This window comes from Pundamilia nyererei, unplaced genomic scaffold (genome assembly GCF_000239375.1).
Source record: "Pundamilia nyererei isolate P.nyererei 1_Seehausen unplaced genomic scaffold, PunNye1.0 scaffold00354, whole genome shotgun sequence".
NCBI classification, from domain to species: domain Eukaryota; kingdom Metazoa; phylum Chordata; class Actinopteri; order Cichliformes; family Cichlidae; genus Pundamilia; species Pundamilia nyererei.
Window position 1 is genome coordinate 402,368 of NW_005187755.1, and position 23,104 is coordinate 425,471.

The window sequence follows — 23,104 nt, forward strand, 5'->3', positions numbered from 1 at the left end:
GGCAAGGCTGGGATGGTCAATTTGGTAAAGTAAATCTGTTGGGCATCTTTCCTCGCCTTTAGACAATAATTCTGATGGCAAAAGAACCAAATGGGACAGGCAAAAAAAAAAAAAAAAAAAAAAAGGAAAAAAAAAAAGGCCTGAAGAAGTTTTTTACGTATAGTAAAGTACAGAGCTTATAAATCAAGACTAAAACCTCAGAAATGTATTGGCTGAAATTGTGTAGTAATAGTAATAGAAATAATAGCCAAACTGGAAATGTTTAAAATTCGTAAAATTGAAGTGGCTAATGGGATTTCTCAGATTAATGGCTGCATAGAGACAAACATGAAAATTTTGGCATTTGTATCCACTTTTGAAAGATTGTTTTACTTATCTGCAGCACTATTACATGAATCTGTCTCACTGATCGTGTTTTTATGAATGTAGCCACTTGAAAGCAAGATGCAATGATTTAATAAAATTCTTATAATTAATAAATAATTATTCCTTACTATCATTTGGAGTTTTTATAACCATACTTAAATTTGATCAAATATCTTGTTTGATTTGCAGCCCTGCAGTAAGCCCAAGGATCAGTGTCTGTGTCAGTTATGTGAGTGCAGCTGGAGCTTGTAGGCGTAGCATTTCTTTCTAATATGGATACTCTCTGACACGGGGTTTGAACCAGGGCCCTCTGGTCAAAAGATGATCCTATTACCACATGATATTTCCAAGATTCTTTAAGACCATCTGGTTTGGCAGAGACACACATAAGCATCAGTGCTCGACTTTCTAGTATTCAATCATACATGCCCATTTGCACATTGAGGGGGGTTACTGGTCATTTTAATCATGCTCACCCTCTAAACTTGAAGCGAAAAGAGACATTGCTTGTAGTGCAATGAAACTCAGTGTGACGAAAGCCTCTTTTATACTTAAATTACCACAGGATTTATCCACTAGACTGAATCTTTAAATAAAGGGTAAACCTTTGGGTATGTATTCAAGTAACTGTAGCCAAGTCAGTTTTTCAGAAGCATGGATGAATAAGACAAAAGACTACACAAATCGTAAGCAACATAGGAGCAAATAGATAAAGAAACATCTAGCAATTCATCCCGTAAAAATATTAAAAGATTATTCATCTGCAGGTAAATGTACACAAATATTTAGCAGCCCATAAGATTTTCTTGAAATATGTCAGCTTCATGGGTATCTTTCATATATTTACAGTGCTCAATATGTCTCAACCACACAGGTATATATTTTAGCAAAAATGACTTAAGGAGTCTCCTCTATAAAATCGAAAAGTCCTCCAGATATGAGAAGATTTTACAGAAGGATTTTATTAGGCAGTATTTCACCGATGTTGTTTGAGGACCTGTGTGTGCATACAAAATAAATACCTGAGACTTAAGCCGCAAGCAGTGTGTAAATTTTTACAGCCTCTAAGATCGTCTTTCTTTTGTCAAAATGAGTATTCAGTCAGATTTATTGGCGCGAATGCAAGCGCAAACCTTTCTTTACACTCTTGAGTCATAAAACTCAGTGTAAACACATGTAAAACGTATAATTTTTGCCTGAAATTTCCAAGGAAGCACTTATCACTTCAAGTGTGAATACAGATGACTGGGATCTGCTCACCTTGCCTTGCTCCACTAGAGAGAAAAACTTGTCCACTTCCTTGTTGAAAGCAGTGATCCTGATTTCACCCTGTTGACAAGCACGTTTCCATTTAACACCATTTCATTGCACATAGAAGGCAAAAATCAGCCATGTGTGACCATATTAAGATGCAACAGTCAGATTTAATAAGACCTCTCTACTCCTCTACTTACACTCTCATCCACTATTTCAAAGGAGAAGAGCTTGCCCTCTCCTTTGGAGTTACTCCACGTGCGAATGCTCGACTTGTTGGTGACTCTGGCTCTGATAGTCCACCTATGGAAAAAAAATAAAAATGAATCTGTATTAATCAGTGACTGATAAATCACTAATCATTCAAGACCTCCTAGAGCAATTTTGTTCTGTGACTATAAAACAAATAACACTATTGTATATTATAAAAAGACTGATTGCTAGATAATTTTGTCTTTGGCAGTGATTGTATTAAAGCCCATTCGACCATCCATCCAATTCTGAGTCATTGGGGGGCTGGAGCCTGTCATAGCTCACGTAGTGCGAGCGGCAGGGTACACCCTGGACAGGATGCCAGTCGTATGTCAAAAATATATCCTCTTAACACAAGATCAAAGTTATTTTAGATGACAAACCATAAAAAACTGACTTGTTGAGAACTCACTGGCCTTGGCACACTAACTACTTACCAAAGTATTGTCAATTGTTTGGTCAATATGCTCTCATCTGGCCCGATAATTGGTCACTAAATCACCGGTGCTACTTTCATAAGGCAAAAAAGCATCTATACCATACAGAGCTGATCCATTTAAGTTAAGCTACTGTAACTAGCCTGCATGATGTTCCACCAACTTTAATCTTTGATGCTTTAGGCTACGGCTACAGCTTCACTGGCTCCAGTGTCTGCTGGTAGAAGTAGGTTCACCTAGACCAAGCTCGATGTGAAACTTCCTCTTTTGTATGAATGGAAAAATTGCTCAGTCTGCTGGTATGATTTCACTTTAAAAAAAGAAGCACTCTTGTTTTAAGCACACAAACCTCCACCAAGGTAGCTCACTTTCTGGACAGTATTTACTTTTAAGGGAAGAGTGTTGTAAGTTGCTCCTAATGCACTCATTAGACTGTGAATGTTAGATAGAAAGCACTTGTATAAAAAGTGCTTGTATGAATGAATGAGACATTATAAGTGGAGAATTTTTGTCAAATAAAAATCCTTGGTTCATTAAAGCCCTGTACCTTGTAAATGCACAAATCCCTTCCACCGTGTTCCATCATCAGATATTCATTATGCAAATACAAACAGGACATTTAATATAAATACTTTGTTAAAAATAACAAATTACTGCAAATAAGTTGCCTTTAACAGCACAGCTGTGTGAAACTTAACTAAAGGAATAAGTCTAAAGATCAAACAGTAAATAATACTGCAGACTAGGGCTGTGCAATATGACCAAAATCTCATATCCCGATATAAAACCTTTATCGCCCGATAACGATATAAATCACAAAAGAATTAATATTTTCTGTAAATTCTGTGAATCTCGGGTAGGTGAAGTGTTTCCAGCTGGGCGTCGTGTACCTGGAGTCGAGTGTTTTAACCGATGCATGAAACTACACATTTTTAGACATAAGTTGTAACGGCCGCCGTTTTCTTTGTGAGTATTTATTACACGGCGTGCTGCGGGGAAAAGCCTGTTCTAACGTTTGAGTCTAAGGTTGATTTTTTTAGCACCTGACGGCTCTTTTTTTGCTTCTCATCCGTCAATACTCTGCATACTTTTTCACGTGATTCAGTTTATTTTGAAAAGTCTCAACAGGATCTTGAGCTTTATTGTGAAAGGTTTATGTGGAAAATAAACAAGCGGACATGCGATGGTTTTACCATCGTTGTTGCTAAGACAACCCATAAAAACAGGCGCTTCTCCGTCCGTAGTGTGTTTATATTAAATATAAGAGAAAGAGAGAACTTTAAGAATATAGCCACTACAGTGACCATCAAAACGATGAAAAAAATATTGCCGTAAACAGTTTATTTTGCGACACCACGAAACAAATGATAGCGTAAAATGAAACGACAGACGTTTTTTATATCGTCATCCGATATATATCGTTATATCGAACAGCCCTACGGCAGACACTTTAAAAAGCCTCCTTTTTTGTTAATGAGCATTCCAGCTCGGCACACATCAGTCACCAATGTGTAACACAACTGCACAAAAAGAACAATTTCCTAGGAAATTGAATGAGTGTCTCACAGTCTTTTTAAAGTTCAGTGAAAGGGAAAAATAAAGCATATCACAACTTTCTTTTCAAAGAGTGAACTGGTTGTTGTACATCTGCCAAGTCCTGGATGTGCTTCTTGTTCTGTTTTTAACAACAGCCAGCCATGCTCTGCGCTTTATGAAGCAGGATTCTTTTTGACTGCATTGATAATTTTGCAGTGGAGGATATTCTTACTATAACTTTGCCTGCAATTAAATCCCCTATCATAAGAGCAGCTGCTGGCCTTGAGTGAACCCTATTTCCTGCTCAGTATGGATAAGACTGCTACACCAAGGTTTATGACAGTCAAAAGCCAATTATAGTCTGCTCTAGATGCTTTTACTTAACAATACCAGAATGGGATGGGGAAAGCCATGCGAACAGCCATAAAAGACCTTGCACACATAGAAAGCATCACTATATAATCAACTGCATGTAACACTGTGTCACACAACGACAACAAACCTCCACTTTTAATCTCACCCAAATGTTCATAGAAGGACTACAGCTGCTGAAGTCATCTGTTTTACTCACTCTAGGTACTCCCCAACTTCAAAGTAGGAACAGTCATCAGTTTATTACAACACCTAGAGGCACAGTTATCTTTACAGCCTACAATTTCAAACAGTGCTACGTTATCAGTGCCCAAACACAGAGAGAGTTGACAGGGTGCCTTCACTACAACTAGAGCTTGTTATTCTGTGCTCTTGTCTTTTTGTAGCTAACTTTAAGGTCAGAGACAGAGACTTATGCCTAATGAAACGATAAGAAACATGAGGGTGGGGGGGAGGGTGCAGTAAAAGCGAACCCTGGAGGTGAAACTGTAAGAGGGAAGGAAAAGGGAAAAAACGTGGTTAGCCAAATCCCCACCAGGCCAAATAACAAAATCAAAACCTCAGCAGCAGACCATAAAGACCCAGCAGTACCTGCTGCAAAAGTGTCCGTTTCCAAGGCAATATCGGTCATTTCATTTCATTTCCATGCAAATGGGTTGTATAACATATGCACACTCAAGTTCACACAGCCACACACATTGTGAGCGAAAAAAAATGAATGCTCATACATGCATGCGTCAACACATGCCCCAAAGTGCTACCAAGAAATGGTAGCAAGCGGGGAAGCAGAGTCACAGCGTGAGAGAAAGTAGTTTAGCTGATGAGCAGAAAAGCAACAAAATCAAAGTGAAATCATAAACATATACAGCTTAAAGTTTGTTTGGATATTAGGAAGAAATATGGGCAAGTCAGATTCAACTTCACAACTTTACAATGATCTGCTACAGAACTTAACTCACACACAGTACATGCATGTGAAGGGTGTCTAATGTAAGGTACAAGTGGCCACTAAAAGGTCCAATCCTGCCCACAGCAAAATGTCCAAATTGTTCATTTTTTTTTACCCAGATGTTTGATTTATCTGTTTTATATTCTTCTCAGATACAACAACACTATCTACCGCCCACCATAATACACCAAAGTAAGGTGGTTAAGCTACAGAGACATGTCAGCACGTTCCAACAGTTCTGTTTCTTTGTAATGACATACGACTGAATGTGGAAATAAATACAAAACTGGACAGTTAAAATTGAATGCCTCACAATCTAAGGGTTCATCTTCACACTAAAATAATTAGAAAGCATTTGGTTGTCTTTATTTTTTTATAGTCACTGTCTCCTAGGTCTGACCGACTTAAAATACATTTGAGCTGCATGCTAAAACAAGTCTTAGACCCCTGATGTATATAAAAGTGAGCAAATTTAGACCGAGATCACTTGCACTTACTTGCTTTGGTAGGGGTTGAGGCTTGCAATAGGATTCACTTTTGCTGAAGAACCTGGAGAAGCGCTGTTGGCCTTCATGGGCGAAGCTTTCATGGGTGAAACCTTCATAGTTAAGCCCTTACTGGGTGATGCTTTAATAGCTGAGGCCTTCATGGGAGAAGCTTTCATGGGTGTTTTTCCCGTAAAACTTCCTCCTCTGCCTCTGGGAGCTGAAACACAAAGAAGATACTTAAAAGAGTGTTGCACATTAACAACATGGTAATTTAATATTGCTGAAAGAGATCATCAACAATCTTGGAAATGGATTCACCACAAAAGCCATTTTCAAACTGAAATGGCAAACACTGGCTGGTTCAAACTTCTGAAATGAGAAGACTTGCTGATTTTCTCAGTGTTATTTTACTGTTGATTTACAGGTTTAAAACTTGGACTATTAACGTATGTAGCACGATCCCACATCCCACATCCGGTGAGACTACCAAACATTAGTTTCCATTCTATTTAATACCTGCATGAGCTATGTCTCTTATGTTGCAAAAGTAGCTTGTTAATAGTTTTTCATTAACTCTATCAAAGCTCCAACCACTGTGAGGTATTTATTAGCCCAACTACAGTGGTAGAGCACCTGCCAGTTTGCTATTAGGCAATACAATCTGAAACACGCTGCCAAAAATTTCAGCTAGGATTAAACATTAGTGGTAGTATTATCATCTGATCTGTGAGCAGCTGCCAAAATAATAAAACGCCTGAAAAAGTTAAATTCTCCCAACAGAGATGCATGCTCAGAGTTACTTAATTCCCTGTTAACATTGGTTTGTGCCAATTAATAAAAATGTTTTTCTTCTTCGGGTAAGGCTGCCAATCAATTATTAATTTCATAATTACTATATCTGTACGTGCCTTTCAGTCATAGGAGAAAGAATAATTTGAATTAGTTATCAGACTATCGGTCTCATGGCCAAGAAAGCAAACATACTTGCCTTAATTATGTTCATGCGCCATGATTATTTTTTAACTTAGACTGAGTCAAAGACAGAGCAGTTATTCTAGATCAGTAGGAGAGAATATGGGAGGTTAATAATCAATGATTGCATATTTCTCGTCCTGTGTCTACTTCAACCACTAAATGCTAAAATTGTCAGAAATATCAATATGAACGCTAATGTGTAATTACTCAAGCTGAGAGTGATTCAATAGCATAATATGTAATTTATGTAATTTAATTTTGCAGCGTTGATCTTATTTCTGTCTTTGTTACGTGCATACTCAACTCAGGACTAATTTAACTACCTCACATAGAAATAAATCAACACAACTGTATTTTTTTAAGTTAAGACGAAGTTTTCTTTGTATAAAATTTAAAAAAAACAAAAAAAAACTCCACAAGTTTTGTGTTCTTCTTTGCAAGATACAACAGTTTGGACCAACCCACAGACTCATAAGGTGCTATCTCACCTCCCACAATGAAGTAGCATCAGCCCCATCAGTATGATTCAACCCAAACACTTATCTGCTGACACAATATTTTTTATGCAATTGCTTCTTTTGGCAGGAATAACATGCCATATTGAGCAGCAGTATTTTTTGGAAAGGAGGGTGTGCGGGGATTTTCAGGGATAAAGCGAATCAGGTCCACCGAGACCACTCCCTCTGATTTAAGCTCCGGTTGTAAAGCACAACAAATATGCACCTCGATGATACCCTCCTTTCTGTGTGTGTGTGCACCTCATGATCAAATTCCTTGGGGAAATTCACAGATTGAACCGCTATTTTCAGCCGAGGGGTAATTAACATCAATATTCATACACACGCTATCTGGATGGAGAGTTAGGAAGAGAGAACTGGTGGCGAAAGAGAAGATGAGGAGATGATAGGTGGTGGGAATCGGGAATGGACTGAAAAACAGCAAAGAGGGGGCAGAGCTTTATGAAGGATGCTCGTTTTCTGTGGCTTAGATCAATGCAGGCTTCTAATATGTATGCCAATACCATATTCGACAGCTCCTGTTGTTAAAGAGCGGACTGTGATGAGTATACACTAAGAGGGGAATATACAGTATGGATGAAAAGGAAATAATAATAACAAAAAAAGAGAACGTGAATGAGAAAGAATGAAAACGTGTGTGTGTGTGTGTGTGTGTGTGTGTGTGTGTGTGTGTGTGTGTGTGTGTGTGTGTGTGTGTGTGTTCATCAGAGTGAGGGCAAAAGGGAAAGAGTTGTGTGGGGGGAAAAGAAACCTACAGAGAATGGTTAGTGATGAATTATGGATATTATTTTAACCGCACTTTAGTGAGTGCAGATATCTTTTTGGAATTTAAATATCATCTACGAAGCAGTTTGAGAAGACTCTATTTCAAGAGATAGCTGCTGATGAATATTTAAATGGGAACACAGAACTACCTGTGACAACTGTGTCGTGGCCTCTGACTTCACACCTACTGCTGTTTTTTTGGGTTTTTTTCTGTTCTGTTCTGTTTAAGTGAGAGAGGACTGCGAACCTAAGAGGTGCTCTCAAACAACTAGACGCTCAAAACACTTAAAATAAATGCCACAAAATCTTCAACAGGAAAAGTCTTTCTAACAGCATCCTCCTACTCCCAAGGTGCCAAAGGTCAGGAGTCTCTACAGAGCACAATGCCTACAGCAGCTTTCCATTCAGCCAATTACTGTACACTTCCTCCAGTTTCTCACTCCTCTGTCCTCCCTGTCCTCTGGTCTGTGATTTTAGAACTGATCTTAGGTTGCATCATCAAATATGTTCCAGTTCTTAAATGGATAACATGTATGTTAAGTGTTTGTATTTGGGCTCATTCAGGAGAAATGTATGTCGTATAAAGCTGCACACTGAATTATTGTTTGGCCCAACCATTAATAAACTTCACTGCGACATCCTTTTCTATTGTTTTAGTAATGGGTTTTGTTTCATTATGCACTAATGCAGTGGTGTCAAACGTAAGGCCTGGAGGCCAGAATTGTTCCACCAAAGACTTCATTCTGGCCCACATGAAAGGTGTCCTCTATCAACTAAAGAAATTTCCGTATTTTTAGTGGGTCCACAGTAAAGACATTTTCTGAGAATTAAGAAAACCAGTCTAGGCATGGAGCTACTAGAACTTTTTCTGTAATTTTAACAATTTATCATGTCGTTTCACTGGTTAAGTGTTCAAAGTGTAGTGTATGTGGCTCATAATGTAAAGAGAGTCTGACATCCCTGCTCTAATGTATGAATATATCTACATATATATCTACATAAAGCACAGGAGCAGCAGTCGTAGAGTTTCAGTTAATACCTCTAATATTTTTGTTTTAATATTTCTTAACCTTACGTCTACATGGGTGATAGCCATCTCATGAAAATGGTGTAAGAGTTAAAGAGGATGTGCTGTTTGGTAAATACATATCCTGCATCTTTGTGTCTCTTCCCTGCATCTTAGGCTTCTCTGCCAATAGGATCCCTGCTGCACGGAGCTACAGTACAAGAAAGAGACATAATTGAAAGAAGTAATGAGCCAAGTTAGCCAAATGGAGGCACCCAGGGAGTCAGTATGTTGCTCAAAGACTGGGACGTCTGCACAGAGGTTTGAATCAAAACCCTCAAATACAACAACAGCCCCATGAGCCATTACATAACCCAAAGCTCAATGGAAATGCTTGATTTGTGGCATTTAGCAGTCTTGGAAACGCTCAAAAATGCATCGACTTAGTAAGAATGCAATTTAGAAAAATAATGAAACAATCAATCACTAAGTCGCATTCAAAAGGAGAAAAGGCTTGAGAATTTATGCACAAGACCCCTTCATCAACAGAACAATTAAATAGAGGAGCAGTTTTCATCTATCAGGTTGAATCTCTGAAGCAACACAGATCAAAGGATGTAATGAGGAAAGGAGTCTGATGAACTAGTTAATGCGGAGCCTCGTCTTTGCTGAGTCAAATTAGTTGACTTCTCTCTCAACCCCCCCGCGCCGATTCTCCGTGTGCACCGCAACAACAGGATTCAGTCCACAACACAATATTCATGAAGCCATGAACTGGAGGAGCCACCGGCCCACACAAGCTCCCTCAGTCACAACACGAGCACACAGACACACACCTACACATGCACAAACACGCGCAATATACTAAGCACTCATTATCCACCCACATGCCTACATCCTCCACCGAGAAGGACTATCGGGTATGTTTCTGCCACATAACAAAATCAATGTCAATGCTAAGCGTAGTTGGTGGTGGTATAAAACAACTGAGTGAAACAAAGGCTAAGCTAATAAAAGCAGATCCAATAAAACGCAGACTACTTTAGGCATGATACATGGCAACAGCTACTGTGGCAGGAAAGTGAGTATCATTTGGGGCTCCTAAAATGTTACAAAACTCTGGTTGGTGGTAAAATAGAGGAAGAAGTGAGTTATGGACTCCCCCAGTAGCCAGTGGGCAACAAGATAGTTTGCCGCTCTGATGGCTGAGCTGTAAATATGATTTAAGTACCCAACGTGTTATGAAAAAAGGTACTTAGACTAAAGCGACTTCAGTCTACCATTCATTTAGCATTTCCTGTGGCTACCACAGTGTGCCTTATGATCCTGCTTTATCTAGTTCTTAACCCACCCCCAGACTACAGCCTTTGAACACTGAACTGCTATGAATATCAAAGGGATGGACATCAGGATGTACTGTTTGGTTAGCAATGTCTTTCCAAGTCTCTGTTCTCCACCAAATTATAGCTGCAGTTTGGGGTGAAAACAGTGAGAAGACTGCAAATCAACTGTCAGCAGCATTTGCTTAAAGGGTGCTTGGCTCCCTCTGTTGGCAAGATTAGGTTTTATTAAGAAATAATATTCTAATTGTCCCTGAAATAACTGGACCAAATATTGTATGTTTAAGCTAAAACAAAACCCTCCTTTGTTCTCTGTTAATATTATACACACATGATTAGGTGCTCTATACCACTACAATATATGAATTGTAGATGACAAAAATGATTTGTAACTCATTAAAGACCTTGTGGTAAGTACGGCTAAATGAGGACTTGTTTTAAATCAGTGAGGTAATTAAATACTGTAATCTGCAAAGCAAGTAATGATATCCATAATCCAAGAGCAGGAAAACCTCAGGCCTTGGCACACTTTGACACCACCTACATATATAATGTTAGAGACCAAGCATAATCCCTCTTATGGCAGTGGCCTCCTCCAGCCAGACAATGCACCCCACTGCTTGGTACTGACACCAGGAACACTGAAAAGGGCCTAAGGCATTAACCAATCATGTTGAGCAATTGCTGGATTCACCAGAACAAGCCCAAACCACAAAGGCCCCAAACCACAACCCAGTGGTGTCCTGCCAAACACCACATGATGCCACCAGAGCTTTTTACACAGCATGACGGGATCATACACTATATATAGCAGGCCGTCTTAATGTTGCGGCTTGTTGGATCATGTTTTTGGCCTTACTATTAATAGCTTCATCCTGATCATTCTGAAAGCAAAGCTTTTACTGCTGTTGTTTCCCAAATGTGTGAGCAGTACACACACACACAGCAGATCGAGTCACTTTGAGGGAAGAAACTTTTGGATCCTGCGTCTACTGATGCAAAACTACCACTTTATGCATCTCAAATTTTGGCTTGTTTTTTGGGGGGATTCAACTACAAATACTAATTAAAATTATTTCTTTGCTAAGTTGCCTGTCACGTGCAGATGCAAAACTGGTTCATATATTGAGCTAAGTTGCTGTTTTATGCATGAATGATCGATAGGTCTGTGTAAGTGGCTCAAAAAAAAACATTCCTCTGAAAATGCTCAGCTACAAGGACTGACTGGAAAATTAGAGAAAATGAAGACAACACCCAAAGGGAAAAAAACACGAGAACTATTGCTCACGACCACTTTAAAAACCTAAAAGAAAATCTGGCTGCTTGGAGGCAAAATATGAAGAGATGAGGGGTTCCTCAAAGCATCTGCACAGTACTGCATATCATATAATTAATGGCACATATTGTAAATGAATAAGTACACTCACTTTTTCTTCAGGTTCTCAAAAGCCATTGTTTTGCACTATAAGCGATTTATTCTGATACAGTGAGATATAAAGTAGTGCTGATGTCAACACAATGAAAAGGTGCTTCTGCCACACAAGTGACTAAATAACAAGCAGGAAATGGCAGCAGTATTATCTTATATTACCATGATTCATATACAAAGTGTTTGACAAAAAAACTCACAGCTGTAGTTCCTATAGGAGGGTCCAGGCACGGCAGCAGACGGAGGGGACTCTGGAACATAGGTACTTGATGACACCTTCTGTGGAGATGAAGTCTTACCTAAAAGAGGAACAAACATCATGAGGGGCTTCCAGAGGCTGTTTACTACAGTTTCTTACCTTCATCCATGCACACTTTAAAAGTACTATACCATCTGTATTATAAGGAGTGGGATTTCCAATCTTCCCCCCAGTTTCCTTTGCTGACTTTAATATATCCATGTCCATAACAACAACCACACGCCTGGAACAAAAAAAGGAACAAAGTGAAAATTATACCAAATGGGAAAACATGAGTAAACAAAAGAAGAAAGGAAATAAAGAGTCAACACATACCTGCCATCAGCCAAAGTGTTGTTGGTGGTCTTTTTCAACAAACACACACAGTTTGGTACCAGGAGGTTCTCTTCAGATAAATAGTTTAACTGGGTAGCAAGCAGGCAAGCTAGACACAAAAATACACAGAAATTTTCATATATAATTTCTAGAAAAAGAAATATCACAGTTTAACTGGCTATATCTCAGTATTTAAGACCTCCACATTATCTTTGACTTTTATTTCTGGTGTCACTTCCAAATTTAAAAGTTGTTGTACTACTGGAGGACACTCACAAGTCAGAGAGTGCTGGCCATCACTCATCATAAGTCGGAACCTGGGTGGGCTTGAGGCATTACTGATCTGACGGATGTTCTGACAAACAGAGAGGGAAGGAAAGATGTCAAAATCAAAACAACAAAAGGTCCCAAGATATATTAATAGAAATCATTAAACCGCTCTGTTTACACATGACAGCAAAGAAGCAATAAAATCAATTATAACAAGCAGGCATTTATTTACGCAGCCCTTTCCCTCGAACATCTCCACAGAGATAGCAGATGAGTCAGGACCTAAGGGTTCCGCTGCCTCATCTGTAAGCTCTGAGCGGTAAAGAAGGGAAATGTTTAACTAGCTAGCCTAGCTGAGAAGTTATCAAACGTTCTAATCACAAAACAGGTACAGTGGACACCTGTGTTTGATGTGTGTTTGTTTAACACACAAGTACAAGCATAACACAGACTAATGAAAAAAAAGGCATTTTGTCTGCATGTGCTGACTGTGCTGTTTTAGTGAGTAGGAGATGTGAGAGGAGGAGAGAACAGGAGAGAGCAGAGGACAGATGAGATGCTAAACGATCTGCTGTAGAGGTGAGGAAGAGGAAATTATCACATGAGACAGAGGTAACACTCTTTGCCTCAGCTCAAAATGAGCCCGTCATACAATGAAATCAGAAGATGAGATGCAAGCTCATTCATTTTACAAATTTAACAAAGAATTGAAAAAATACAGAGCGTAACAAAAAGAATCATCTGATTTTTAAAGGTTATCTTTTATAAAGTAATGAAAATAGAAGCTTGCAGTAACTAAAAAAAACATGGCTGTACATAAAATTTTACATACAAAACTTTCACTGTTGACAATGTGTCCCCCTCTATATGTAACATGTCCATACAACATATTCCTTGCCGAGTTAAACTTGTCTCATACTTTTGTGAGCATGTCTGTAGTCACTGCTACCTACCAGCAACCACATGAAACTCACAAATCTCCTCTTTCTAACAGTATGTGGCTGTGGAATTAAAGCACTTTGAAATCAGATGGTTCTTGTTGATACATCGTGTACAATCTCTATTATGTCTCCATCTGCAATGGCAAAGGTGTTTCACAATGACATCACTGGATCATTCCATCTCCAAACACAGTGAGCCTTCTGCTTGACTATGTCATTTTTGCATAAAGACTAACAACAAATGTTTGCATTGAAAAGACCACTAGTGACAATTTCTGAATGATATATAGTTGTATTTAAACATAATGCAAAATAAAACACGTAGAATACTTAACATGAAACCTTTACTCACAAAATTGAAAAAGGAAATGCTGTCTTTATTCTGTGCTTGTGCTTGAATGTTAAGTCAAGTTGCACTGCAAAAAGAAAAATATAAGTAGTCTAAAACTAGACCTAAATTCTTTAGTTTCCAGATGGTATTGTAATTATAACTCATATATACTCACATATACTCTGTACTTATGCTATAATAGAGGCTTCTATGCATATCATGTAATCTGAAATACAAGTGGGTTTCCACAGAGCCACTCACCAGCAGCTGCAGCACGGGCTTGTCCACATCTAAGCCTTTGCACAGGGCCTAGACATCAATAATAACACACATAGTCGTCGTTAGTTACAACTGCCTGTTTGTCCTCATTACATATTACAGTGTTGCTAAGGCAAAGTTACAGTGTAACAACCATTGGACAAACTGCCATCTATTCTGTTTCTCATGTGGATGGTGACAAACACTTCCTCTAGACGTCAAATATTATCGAAAAACTGTCGAGAGGTAAAATATCATTATAGCCCAAAAATAGATTGTTCTGTTGACCCAGCCTGATTGTTTTTGCTCTTCATCACAAATATTGCTCTTAGAGCTTTTTTTTAATCAACCGGTAACAAAGTTTATTTTTAACTGATCTGGTAATGCTACAGCTGATGAACCATTAGGACCAAAGGTAAACATTAGCGCACAGTGCTAGCAGCCTGAAGTTACACCACACCACAATCAAGCTTGAGACACGGAGTCAAAGAGAAAACAGCAGCTCAGTCAGTTTAAGGTTTATGCTTACTTCAACCGCCCCTTTTGTAAGAGGTACGTTCATGTCTCTCGTGTGAAGCTTATCTCAAAGCTTGCAGAGTTTAGCTTTTCTGGTACGTAGCTCCAAAAAAAGCCATGACACTTATCGCGATAGGAGAGAGGCAAACGACACTTTGCCGAGACGTTAAAAGACCGGAAATGTCACATTTACGCCTTCAAAATAAACGATATGCTAGGCTACTGCACGACATTGACTATTTTGCCGATTTGTTACATTATATTAATTTGATAGTTTCAGTCTGTAGCTACTGCACTGGTCTAAAAACTAAACATACTACATACATACTACATTATTTGTATTTATACAACAAACAGATTCAACAAAGCTGTGACCACTACTATGTGTGTATTTGTATAATAGCCAAAAATGAATAAAACAAAACTGCAAAGGCGAGGGGCAACAAAACTGAATAACACCAAAGGTAATCCAACTTGTATGGAGAGTTGTGTTACTACTTTTAAACACATGTTTCCAAAACTTACTTATTTAAATTCTGCCCTCACACAGAATTACTACAAATATCAAAATATTGAATATTGTTTCATATGGCAAATCAGATTCCGGTGCAAAATGTGAAAAGCGCCTTGAAAATAGTCACGAAAAGCAATTTTATAACCTCTAAAATGAAACCTAGCTTCAGAATTGTTTTTGGATACTACCGAAAAATATTGTTTTACGACAATGTGATTAGTTTGAATTGTGTCATTAACCTAATAAGGAGAATATTTTTCTATTTTCACATACAGGATGGTCTTTGAACAGCCACGGGTTTGCAGTTTTGATTTTATTGTGAAAGATATTGCCGGGAACTGTAGTTTGGTCCACTCTAACGTGACAGCTGTGCTGAGAGCGCTGAGAGCTCATGTGAAACTGATTCAAAACAAACCCAAACTACTCTCCGGTCCCGCGGTCCTGTCAGCAGGGTGACGCGGTTCTGTTGTAATCCATAATGGATCTGCCGTGCGTCCAGTGGCAAGATCACGTGGCACAGAAGTGGCGCGCTCTCGAGCCCAAACTAAAGGAACAGTTTACGTCCCTGCTTGAAATAGATGACGTTTTCAGATGTGGTCTAAGTCTCGTGAGGTAAGCACCCAGTTCAGCTCATGTAGTACCAATGTATTTAAGACTACGAACCTATTTTATTAACCTTACACTGACTGGTAGTTCTGAGGCAGCTGCAACAGCTTGGACCACTTGAACTGGACTTTAGTCCAGGAAAAGCTTTTGAACAGTGCTCTGCACCTATTTTGTGTTTCTGTGTATTATTAAAGGGTTCTTTTTGTTTTTGCAGACAAGATGATCTGGACTTCTTGCAGCAAGAATCTGCAGTATATTCAGTACAGAAGGATGCAGAGCTAGCAGCCAAATGCAGGGTGAGGGGAAACTCCAGCTTCAAGACTAAAAACTACACTGCAGCTGCTCTGCACTATTCAAAGGTAAATTTGAAACAATATTATATCTTACTCTGGGACTGTAGGCACCCTAGATACTTTAATTAAGTTAAAAAAAATCCTTTCTTTTAGCAGGAAGAAACATCCGGCAGAACCAAGCTCAGTAAGAGAGTGGCTATATGCTGCAATGGGTTGGGGTGATTGGGGGGAAGACAGGACAAAAGACACACTGTGGAATAAAGCCAGAGATTAATAATAAGCAATGATTAAATGCAGAGTGGTGTGTAAACACTGAGACAGTGAAACAATGTGAAATACTAGCTCTGATGTAAGTTAAGTAAGAAATACTACACTGGTGACTATCGCTGTTACATCTGAGGTGTATCTGGATTTTATTTTGACTCTAAAAGTGTAAGCATGCCTTTGATATTAAGCACCTTAAACATGAAAACACTGCCCACCATAAACCCCTACCTCGACTGTCTCCTGTTATTACAGGGCATCTGTTTTGCTCCCAGTACTTCGGAGCAGCTGTCTCTGTGCTACGCCAACCGCTCTGCTACGCTCTACCATCTGCAGCACTACCAGGTGAGGCTGTGCCACCTTCACCATTAAAACCAGCTGTGCTCAGTGGTTGGCTAGTGTTGTCATGGTGTGAGCTACAATTGCCTGTAGGAAGCTTGCACAGAAAAACGTGCTGGTTCAAATCCTCATGCAAATGGTTGATGATCTGCACACAAGACTGCATAAGTGTTCTTTTTTTTAACAACGCTGAAGACTTTCTTGCTGTGGCCAACAGGAAAGATACTCATGTTCCTCACATCACACCCGTTTCCATCACAGAAGCTTTACCTGGAACCATTTATAAGTCACTGTACCTCTGCGGGTGCTTTGCAACCAGGAGCTCATCTTCTATAATGATTTTTTTTGATTCATTAAATAAAAAAATATCGGGCATTATAATATTTTTTAATATCCTATTTCTCAAACTTGTGCAAGGCACTAGGATTAAGTCAAAACTGTACAGGGCATTCATTTATCCTACTTACTTTTGAAGCTGTTATAAAATACCTTTGACTGCTAATTCCACACTGTTCTCCCCTCACAAGTCAGGTAAGAGTTTTGAAGCACCAGCTGAGTCCACAGTAACAACCCTGCTCTCCATTACTTGATGTATAATAAGCCTGTATGGTTAGGAAGTGTCTGTGGGAGGACATTAATCTACCAAAAAACAGGAATAAAAAGATTTTTAAAAAGTTCAACTGAGCGAAGTTAAAAAGCAGTAATTCCTGCAGTTTCTCATGTTTAAGCCTAACATGTCAAATAAGTTATTATCAGTTATTACATTTTTAACACCTTCAAATGGGAAGCGTGAATTAGATATTCTAGTTTATGAAGTTGTGCATGTTTAGCAAAATCTTGATAACTGTCTAAACCTAACCCCATCTGGTTTGGCTTTAACTCTTTTCTCTAATAAAGATGACATTTAACAACCTCCCCGGTATCCGTAATGAGGAGTTTTGACACCTCTGTATATGTCAATAAAGACGTGGTTTGGCGACTATTAGAATAGTTTTCAGGTTTTTCCAAGGGTAGCTCTATAAGCAGAGACCACCCTCACTAATATCTGATGCAAACAGTCATTTTGTTCTATAAGCAGACCTGACATATGAGAGGAACCACTCAGTTCAGAAAGGGTCCTCCTAATGGATTAAGAAAGAGTTAAAACAAAACTAGTTAATTATCCTAACCATAATCACTGGGATTATAGGTCTAAACCCGCTGTGGTTTTTAACGTTTGTGCCATGAGTCAACAGTAAACCTATCCAACAAGGAAAGAATGCACTACTGCATATTTCATTCATCCAAGGTTCAGATCGCAAAACAAAATGAACTCTTTTGCTTTTTTTCTTTAACTTCTCTTCTTGGAATCATAGCAGATTCTTTTTCTTCTCCTTCCTCTGCTTCTACTCCTCCTTCCTTTAGGGGTTGCTGCAGCAGATCATCTGTCTCCATCTCAGCCTTTCCCTGACATCCTTTTTCTATCACACCAACCCTCTAAACATCCTTCTTCAGTGCATGTCCATGAATCTTCTCTGTGGTCTTCCACCTTTTTCCTTCTGCGTGCACCATCTTAAACATCCTTAATCCAGTATATGTACACTATCTCTCCAATATATACTCAGTCCCTTGACTAAACAAAGTATTTTTGAATCACATTGACTGTCAATCTCGGGTTTAAGTGTGTGGTACAAACTCTCAACATCAGACTTAAAGCAAATCCTAATCACAACCACCACACCAACTCAAATGCTGTCCTCACACTAAAATTCTCTCAAATTCATGTTGGCCTAAATCTAAACTGCTCTTTTCCGAGTCCTCTACATAGACAACAGTTTGATGAGAATAGAGAGCTGTGAATGATGTGTGTGTCAGTGCATTGACTAGACCAGGGGTGCCCAATCCCAGTCCTCGAGAGCTACCGTCCTGCAGCTTTTAGATGCATCCTTCTTCTGACACACCTGAATCAACTGAATGGCTTGTTATCAGGCCTTTGCCAAACTTGATGGCATGCTGAAGAGGTAATCAAACCATTTGATTCAGCTGTGTTGGAGTAGGGATGCATCTAAAAGCTGCAGGATAGTAGATCTCGAGGACTGGGATTGGGCACCCCTGGACTAGACCTTCTTTGACCCCCCTAATTCAGCTGCCTATTCGACAGACAGTGCACAGACCATCATTATGATAGCTAGGCTACCTAACCATAGCCAGAGCTGTAACTGGCAGAATCATACTTCATATGTAAAACCTTGCAACAGCTTAGCAGGCGTGTGAAATGGGTCAGAATGATAAAAGTGCTTATTTGTGTACAATCTGTATGTAGCATTCACAGCACTGCTTACTGTCCTTAAAAATGCCTCCAGTATTCCTTTTCTCAGTCTTCTTATGACAGGTTTCTAAGCCTTACCCCTCCGGTTCAGTGCAGAATTCATGAGTTAGTAAAAAGTCTGTCATCTCTATGTTTTGCTCACAGTCTTTGATTTTGTGATTGTTTACGCTCCAGCTTTTCTGTTTTCCTCAGGAATGCCTTGATGACATTGACAGAGCCGTGAAGAATGGCTATCCCTCTCATCTTTTACACAAACTGGAGGACCGCCGCACTCTGTGCTTTAAACATCTCTCTGTACATGAAAAGAGAAGGGAGGATGATCAAAACCCTGCCTCAAACGATTGTAAAGGTTCAGACACAGCAAATTCACCATCTGTTGGGCCTCTCACAGTTGGGATTTGTCCTCAAGTTGTTGTTGACTCCACTGTGGAGAAAGGTCGACACCTGGTGGCTGTAAATAGAATAGCAGCCGGGGAGGTGATTCTCACTGACAGGCCGTACAGCTGTGTCCTCCTACCAGGAATGGAGGAGGTGAAAGGGAAGGTGGGACGGTATGGCAGAGAGAGAGAAGTGTTGTTTGGAGTGGAGGACAGGCGTTGCCATAGGTGTTTGACTGAAACGCTGATTCTTGTACCATGTGACAGGTGTAGCTACAGCCGATACTGTTCAACTGGTTGTCAGCAGGAAGCCTGGGAAGAACATCATCGCTGGGAGTGTGCGCTGGGAGCAGATCTGATGGCGATGGGCGTTATGTCACAGCTCGCCCTGAGGTTAGCTCTCAAGGCAGGGTTAAAAAACTTTCTACTAGCAAGGGAGCCAATCAGAGACAAGCACAAAGAGTGTTTTAATAATCACTCGAGTGATCCTTCTACGTCATCCTATGGGGGCTCTTACCTGAATGTGTATAACTTGCTGCACCACCTGAATCACCACAGCCCTGCTCTGCGTTTCATGTGTGCGGTCACCGCAGCAACACTCTACCTGAAGCTCAGCAAGGCAGGACCACCACCTGTATCATGGAGCCATACCCCACAGGGACCAAACAAGGAGGGAGGAGACGCTGATTGGAATGCAGAGCTATGGATGCTGGGAAGTGCAGTTCTACAGCACATCCTACAGCTGAGGTGTAACGCCCAGGCAATAGTCGTGCTGCAAGACACAGGTGACTGCAGGTGCAAAATGTGTTGTTAAGTTGGCTCAGATTGAGTGTAGTTAGAATAAACAGCTGCAGCTGCGTGTCACAGGCAGAAAAATGAGAAAGAAAATCGTGTTCCCTCTTTGATGAAATTGATGGATGACACAACTAAAAACGATTCCACTGGCATAAAAGTCTTTTTTAGCTGCTTCAGGTGTGACAACACAGCAGACGCTTTCAGAGGAAGATTTACAGTGCGCTCACTTTGCTTCTTTTTCTAACTCAGTGGAACGAAAACAGTAATAAAAAATGTGGGTGAGAATGAAGTTAAAGAGGAACTCAATTTAAACATGCTTGGATGATGGGACATGTTTACACTGCTTGTTGGGTCAAAAATTCAGTTTCAGGTTATCATAGAAGACCACAGAGGTTTACTTTTAGGATGTCACAACCAGAAAATTTAGGAGATTTTTGCTTCAAAAGGATTTTAAGGATATATAAAACTTTTCTTATTGATTTTTGCAACTGTGAATACTCTGTAGTGTCGACTACGCACGAGGTCCCTTTTTCTAATTGCATTTTGTTTTGGCTTTTTGCATCACACAGGAGCAACAAACTCACCGGTGCAGTCCAACAGGGAAATTCGCATTGCTACTGCAGTATTCCCGACTCTTAGTCTTCTCAATCACTCTTGCTGCCCCAACACCAGCCTGGTGTTCAGCACTGGAGGCATTATTGAGCCTTCTGGTTCAGCTCTGTCTGCAGACTTCAGTGGGGGTGAAGCTGAATGGAGGCACAAGGCGCAGGGAGTCACTGTAACAGTCAGAGCAGCCAAGCTCATCACTCCTGGACAAGAGATCCTGCACTGCTATGGTATGATGTACGATGGAACATTTAGATAGATTAGAATCAATATGGTATCATAACCTTGTGTATAAAAGCAATTTTTCACCATTCATTTTATTTTCCCTTCAGGTCCTCATAGCAGCAGGATGGTGACCCAGGAACGCCGTTGTCTTCTGCAAGAGCAGTACTACTTCCTGTGTCAGTGTGAGGCCTGTAGCCAACAGCAGCAGGACGTGGAGGAGCCCAGACAGCAGGAGCCAGGCGCTGAGGGCAGAGATCTTGGACTCCTGTGCATCAAGTGCAAAGGATCTCTCAAAGTATGAGATCATTATTGACTTTTTTCAGGATTAATGGGGGGCACAGTGTTGCAATTGAAAACATGCTGGTTAGTTAATTATTAATTCTACTTCTCGACGTACGTTTAAATGTCAGATTGTGTGGTTGTGTGTCTCTCGGTGTTAGCCCTGTGATGGACTGGCAACCTGTCTAGGGTGCACCCCTTCTTTCATCCTATGAAAGCTTGAATAGACTCCAGCCCCCTCTGTGACCCTAAATTCAATAAGTGCAGTGGTTTGCCTCACAGCTCACAGGGGTTTGAATCCACTTGCCGACTGGAGGCTTTTTGTGTGGCATGTCCTTGTGGATCTTCTCTGGGCACTCTGAACTGCTCCCACAGTCCAAAACATGTACGGGGCTATATTGATTTGTGATGTTAAATTGACCATAGGTGTGAATGTGAGTGTGAATTGTTGTCTATTTCTCCCCTGTGACCAAAGGACGACTTGTCTGGCGTATGCCAAGCCTCTCGCCCTGTGACTGCTGATATCCAGCCCTCCATGAGCCTGAATTAGATACGATGGGGGGGGAAAATGAAAGAATTTTAAAGGAAACCGATCCGTCCATTCTTCTGGCCATTTGCCCAATGTCTGTTGACATTTCCATGTTAATCATTTAAAAATACTGTAAATACTTTTCAGAAAAGGAGTGAGGACAGAGAAGCCGGATTTGTATGTTCACGCTCATCCTGCAGTCATTGTATGTCCTTATCTGACGTGAACAACAGTCTGCAGGAGATCAGGGTTAACCTGGAGAAGGCTGTGGAACTCATGGAGACAGACAGGCCAGGTGCTTGTAAAAAAATAAAAAATAAACATCCAAATCTAATCAAATATAGAAATACATCACTGTCATGTGATTCTTCTCTTCTACCCTCCCCCAGGTGAGGCCCTAAGACTTCTAAAAAAGACTCTGTGCCAATCTGGTCTCATCCTTGCAGAGACACACCCACTACAGGGGGAGCTAGCTGATGCCACAGCCAGAGCTTATGCTTCTCTGGGTACGCATAATAATGATGTGGAGTATTTGCATATGAGCTGTGTGGTTAATGGTGTTTGTGTTTTTAACACCCTGAGGAGTTAAAAAAAAAACCTCCAAAAAGCATCTGTGCATAATCTTTGCAGTCTTCTTACTGCTTTGTTTGTGTTCTGCTGTTTCTGTAGGTGACTGGAATAGTGCAGCATCCCATCTGGAGCGAAGCGCTGTAGCCATTGCCTCCCAGTTTGGAAAAGAAAGCGTCGAACTGGGTCGACAACTCTTCAAATTAGCACAGCTACACTTCAATGGGTGAGAAAAGTTGTGCAGAGAGTGGGCAGAAAAAAATTTCAGGTTGCGTTCCTTCTTTTTTTAGTGTCTAGTGCTAAATGTGCAGTCACACTGCAGCTGTCAGAGTAATTGCCTAAACTTAGAATACTTGGTTTAATAAGACGACAAACTGTACCTGAGCCAAGTGCCTAAAGCTTCACAGTCTCATAACTTCTACTACGTTCTGTTTTTGACTCTCTTTATTTGTAGAAATAACAACCTTTGCGTCATTTTCCTCTCCTTCTCCCAGTGGTTCCCGAGGGGCAGCTCTCTCCGTCATCCCCAAGGTCAGGCGACTTCTCTGCCTTCACTGCGGTCCACACTGCCATGAATTACAGGAGCTGAAGGCCATGGAGGACTGCTTACAAGGGTAGTTTTCAAAAAAAGCAAACTATAATTAGTTTTGTACTTTGTGAAGCTCATTAAAATATGAGAAATTTCATGATTGCAGGCCTTGTTTGTTTTGTGTCTTTAAAAAGCTGTTACATTGCAGGTAACATATAGTCTTTTTATAAGTTCTTATTTTTACAAGAAGAAATTATATTATAGCACTGTAGTGCTGTGCATACCCTCAGCTATGC

At 40.1% G+C, this 23,104-nt stretch overlaps 2 protein-coding genes across 5 annotated transcripts in view; one reads left to right on the forward strand and one right to left on the reverse strand.

The window, feature by feature from the left end:
• Positions 1-14,765, reverse strand: part of LOC102215720 (replication protein A 70 kDa DNA-binding subunit-like) — a 49,673-nt gene extending 34,908 nt beyond the window's left edge. The window contains exons 1-9 of the mRNA XM_005752353.1: positions 14,591-14,765; positions 14,065-14,112; positions 12,538-12,616; positions 12,262-12,370; positions 12,078-12,169; positions 11,888-11,986; positions 5,664-5,871; positions 1,821-1,923; positions 1,627-1,695 (exon numbers count right to left, since the gene is read on the reverse strand). Coding sequence (XP_005752410.1) covers positions 1,627-1,695; positions 1,821-1,923; positions 5,664-5,871; positions 11,888-11,986; positions 12,078-12,169; positions 12,262-12,370; positions 12,538-12,616; positions 14,065-14,112; positions 14,591-14,623 — 840 coding nt within the window. The 5' untranslated portion in view covers positions 14,624-14,765. The remainder of the gene's footprint in view (positions 1-1,626; positions 1,696-1,820; positions 1,924-5,663; positions 5,872-11,887; positions 11,987-12,077; positions 12,170-12,261; positions 12,371-12,537; positions 12,617-14,064; positions 14,113-14,590) is intronic.
• On the forward strand, positions 14,227-22,970 carry smyd4 (SET and MYND domain containing 4). Of its 4 annotated transcripts, XM_005752352.1 has the most exons (12): positions 14,227-14,307; positions 15,367-15,703; positions 15,912-16,056; positions 16,510-16,599; positions 19,094-19,452; positions 19,546-20,063; positions 20,643-20,909; positions 21,012-21,199; positions 21,860-22,007; positions 22,102-22,218; positions 22,382-22,505; positions 22,774-22,970. In XM_005752352.1, the coding sequence occupies exons 2-12, from the start codon at positions 15,570-15,572 to the stop codon at positions 22,895-22,897; spliced, it is 2,214 nt and encodes a 737-aa protein (XP_005752409.1). In that variant the 5' UTR covers positions 14,227-14,307; positions 15,367-15,569; the 3' UTR covers positions 22,898-22,970. The 4 variants fall into 4 exon arrangements, with proteins under 4 accessions (XP_005752409.1, XP_005752406.1, XP_005752408.1 ...); XM_005752349.1 differs by having other exon boundaries at positions 19,094-20,063; XM_005752351.1 differs by having other exon boundaries at positions 15,540-15,703; positions 19,094-20,063.
• The last annotated feature ends 134 nt before the right edge of the window (positions 22,971-23,104 follow it).

What these genes read in the sequence shown, in the direction of transcription:
- smyd4 (XM_005752349.1), top strand. Translation starts at nt 15,570, where the DNA reads ATGGATCTGCCGTGCGTCCAGTGGCAAGATCACGTGGCACAGAAGTGG. An exon ending in AGTCGTGCTGCAAGACACAG is followed by an intron (nt 20,064 to 20,642) that starts GTGACTGCAGGT and finishes TGCATCACACAG; the next exon opens with GAGCAACAAACTCACCGGTG. An exon ending in AGAGATCCTGCACTGCTATG is followed by an intron (nt 20,910 to 21,011) that starts GTATGATGTACG and finishes TTTTCCCTTCAG; the next exon opens with GTCCTCATAGCAGCAGGATG.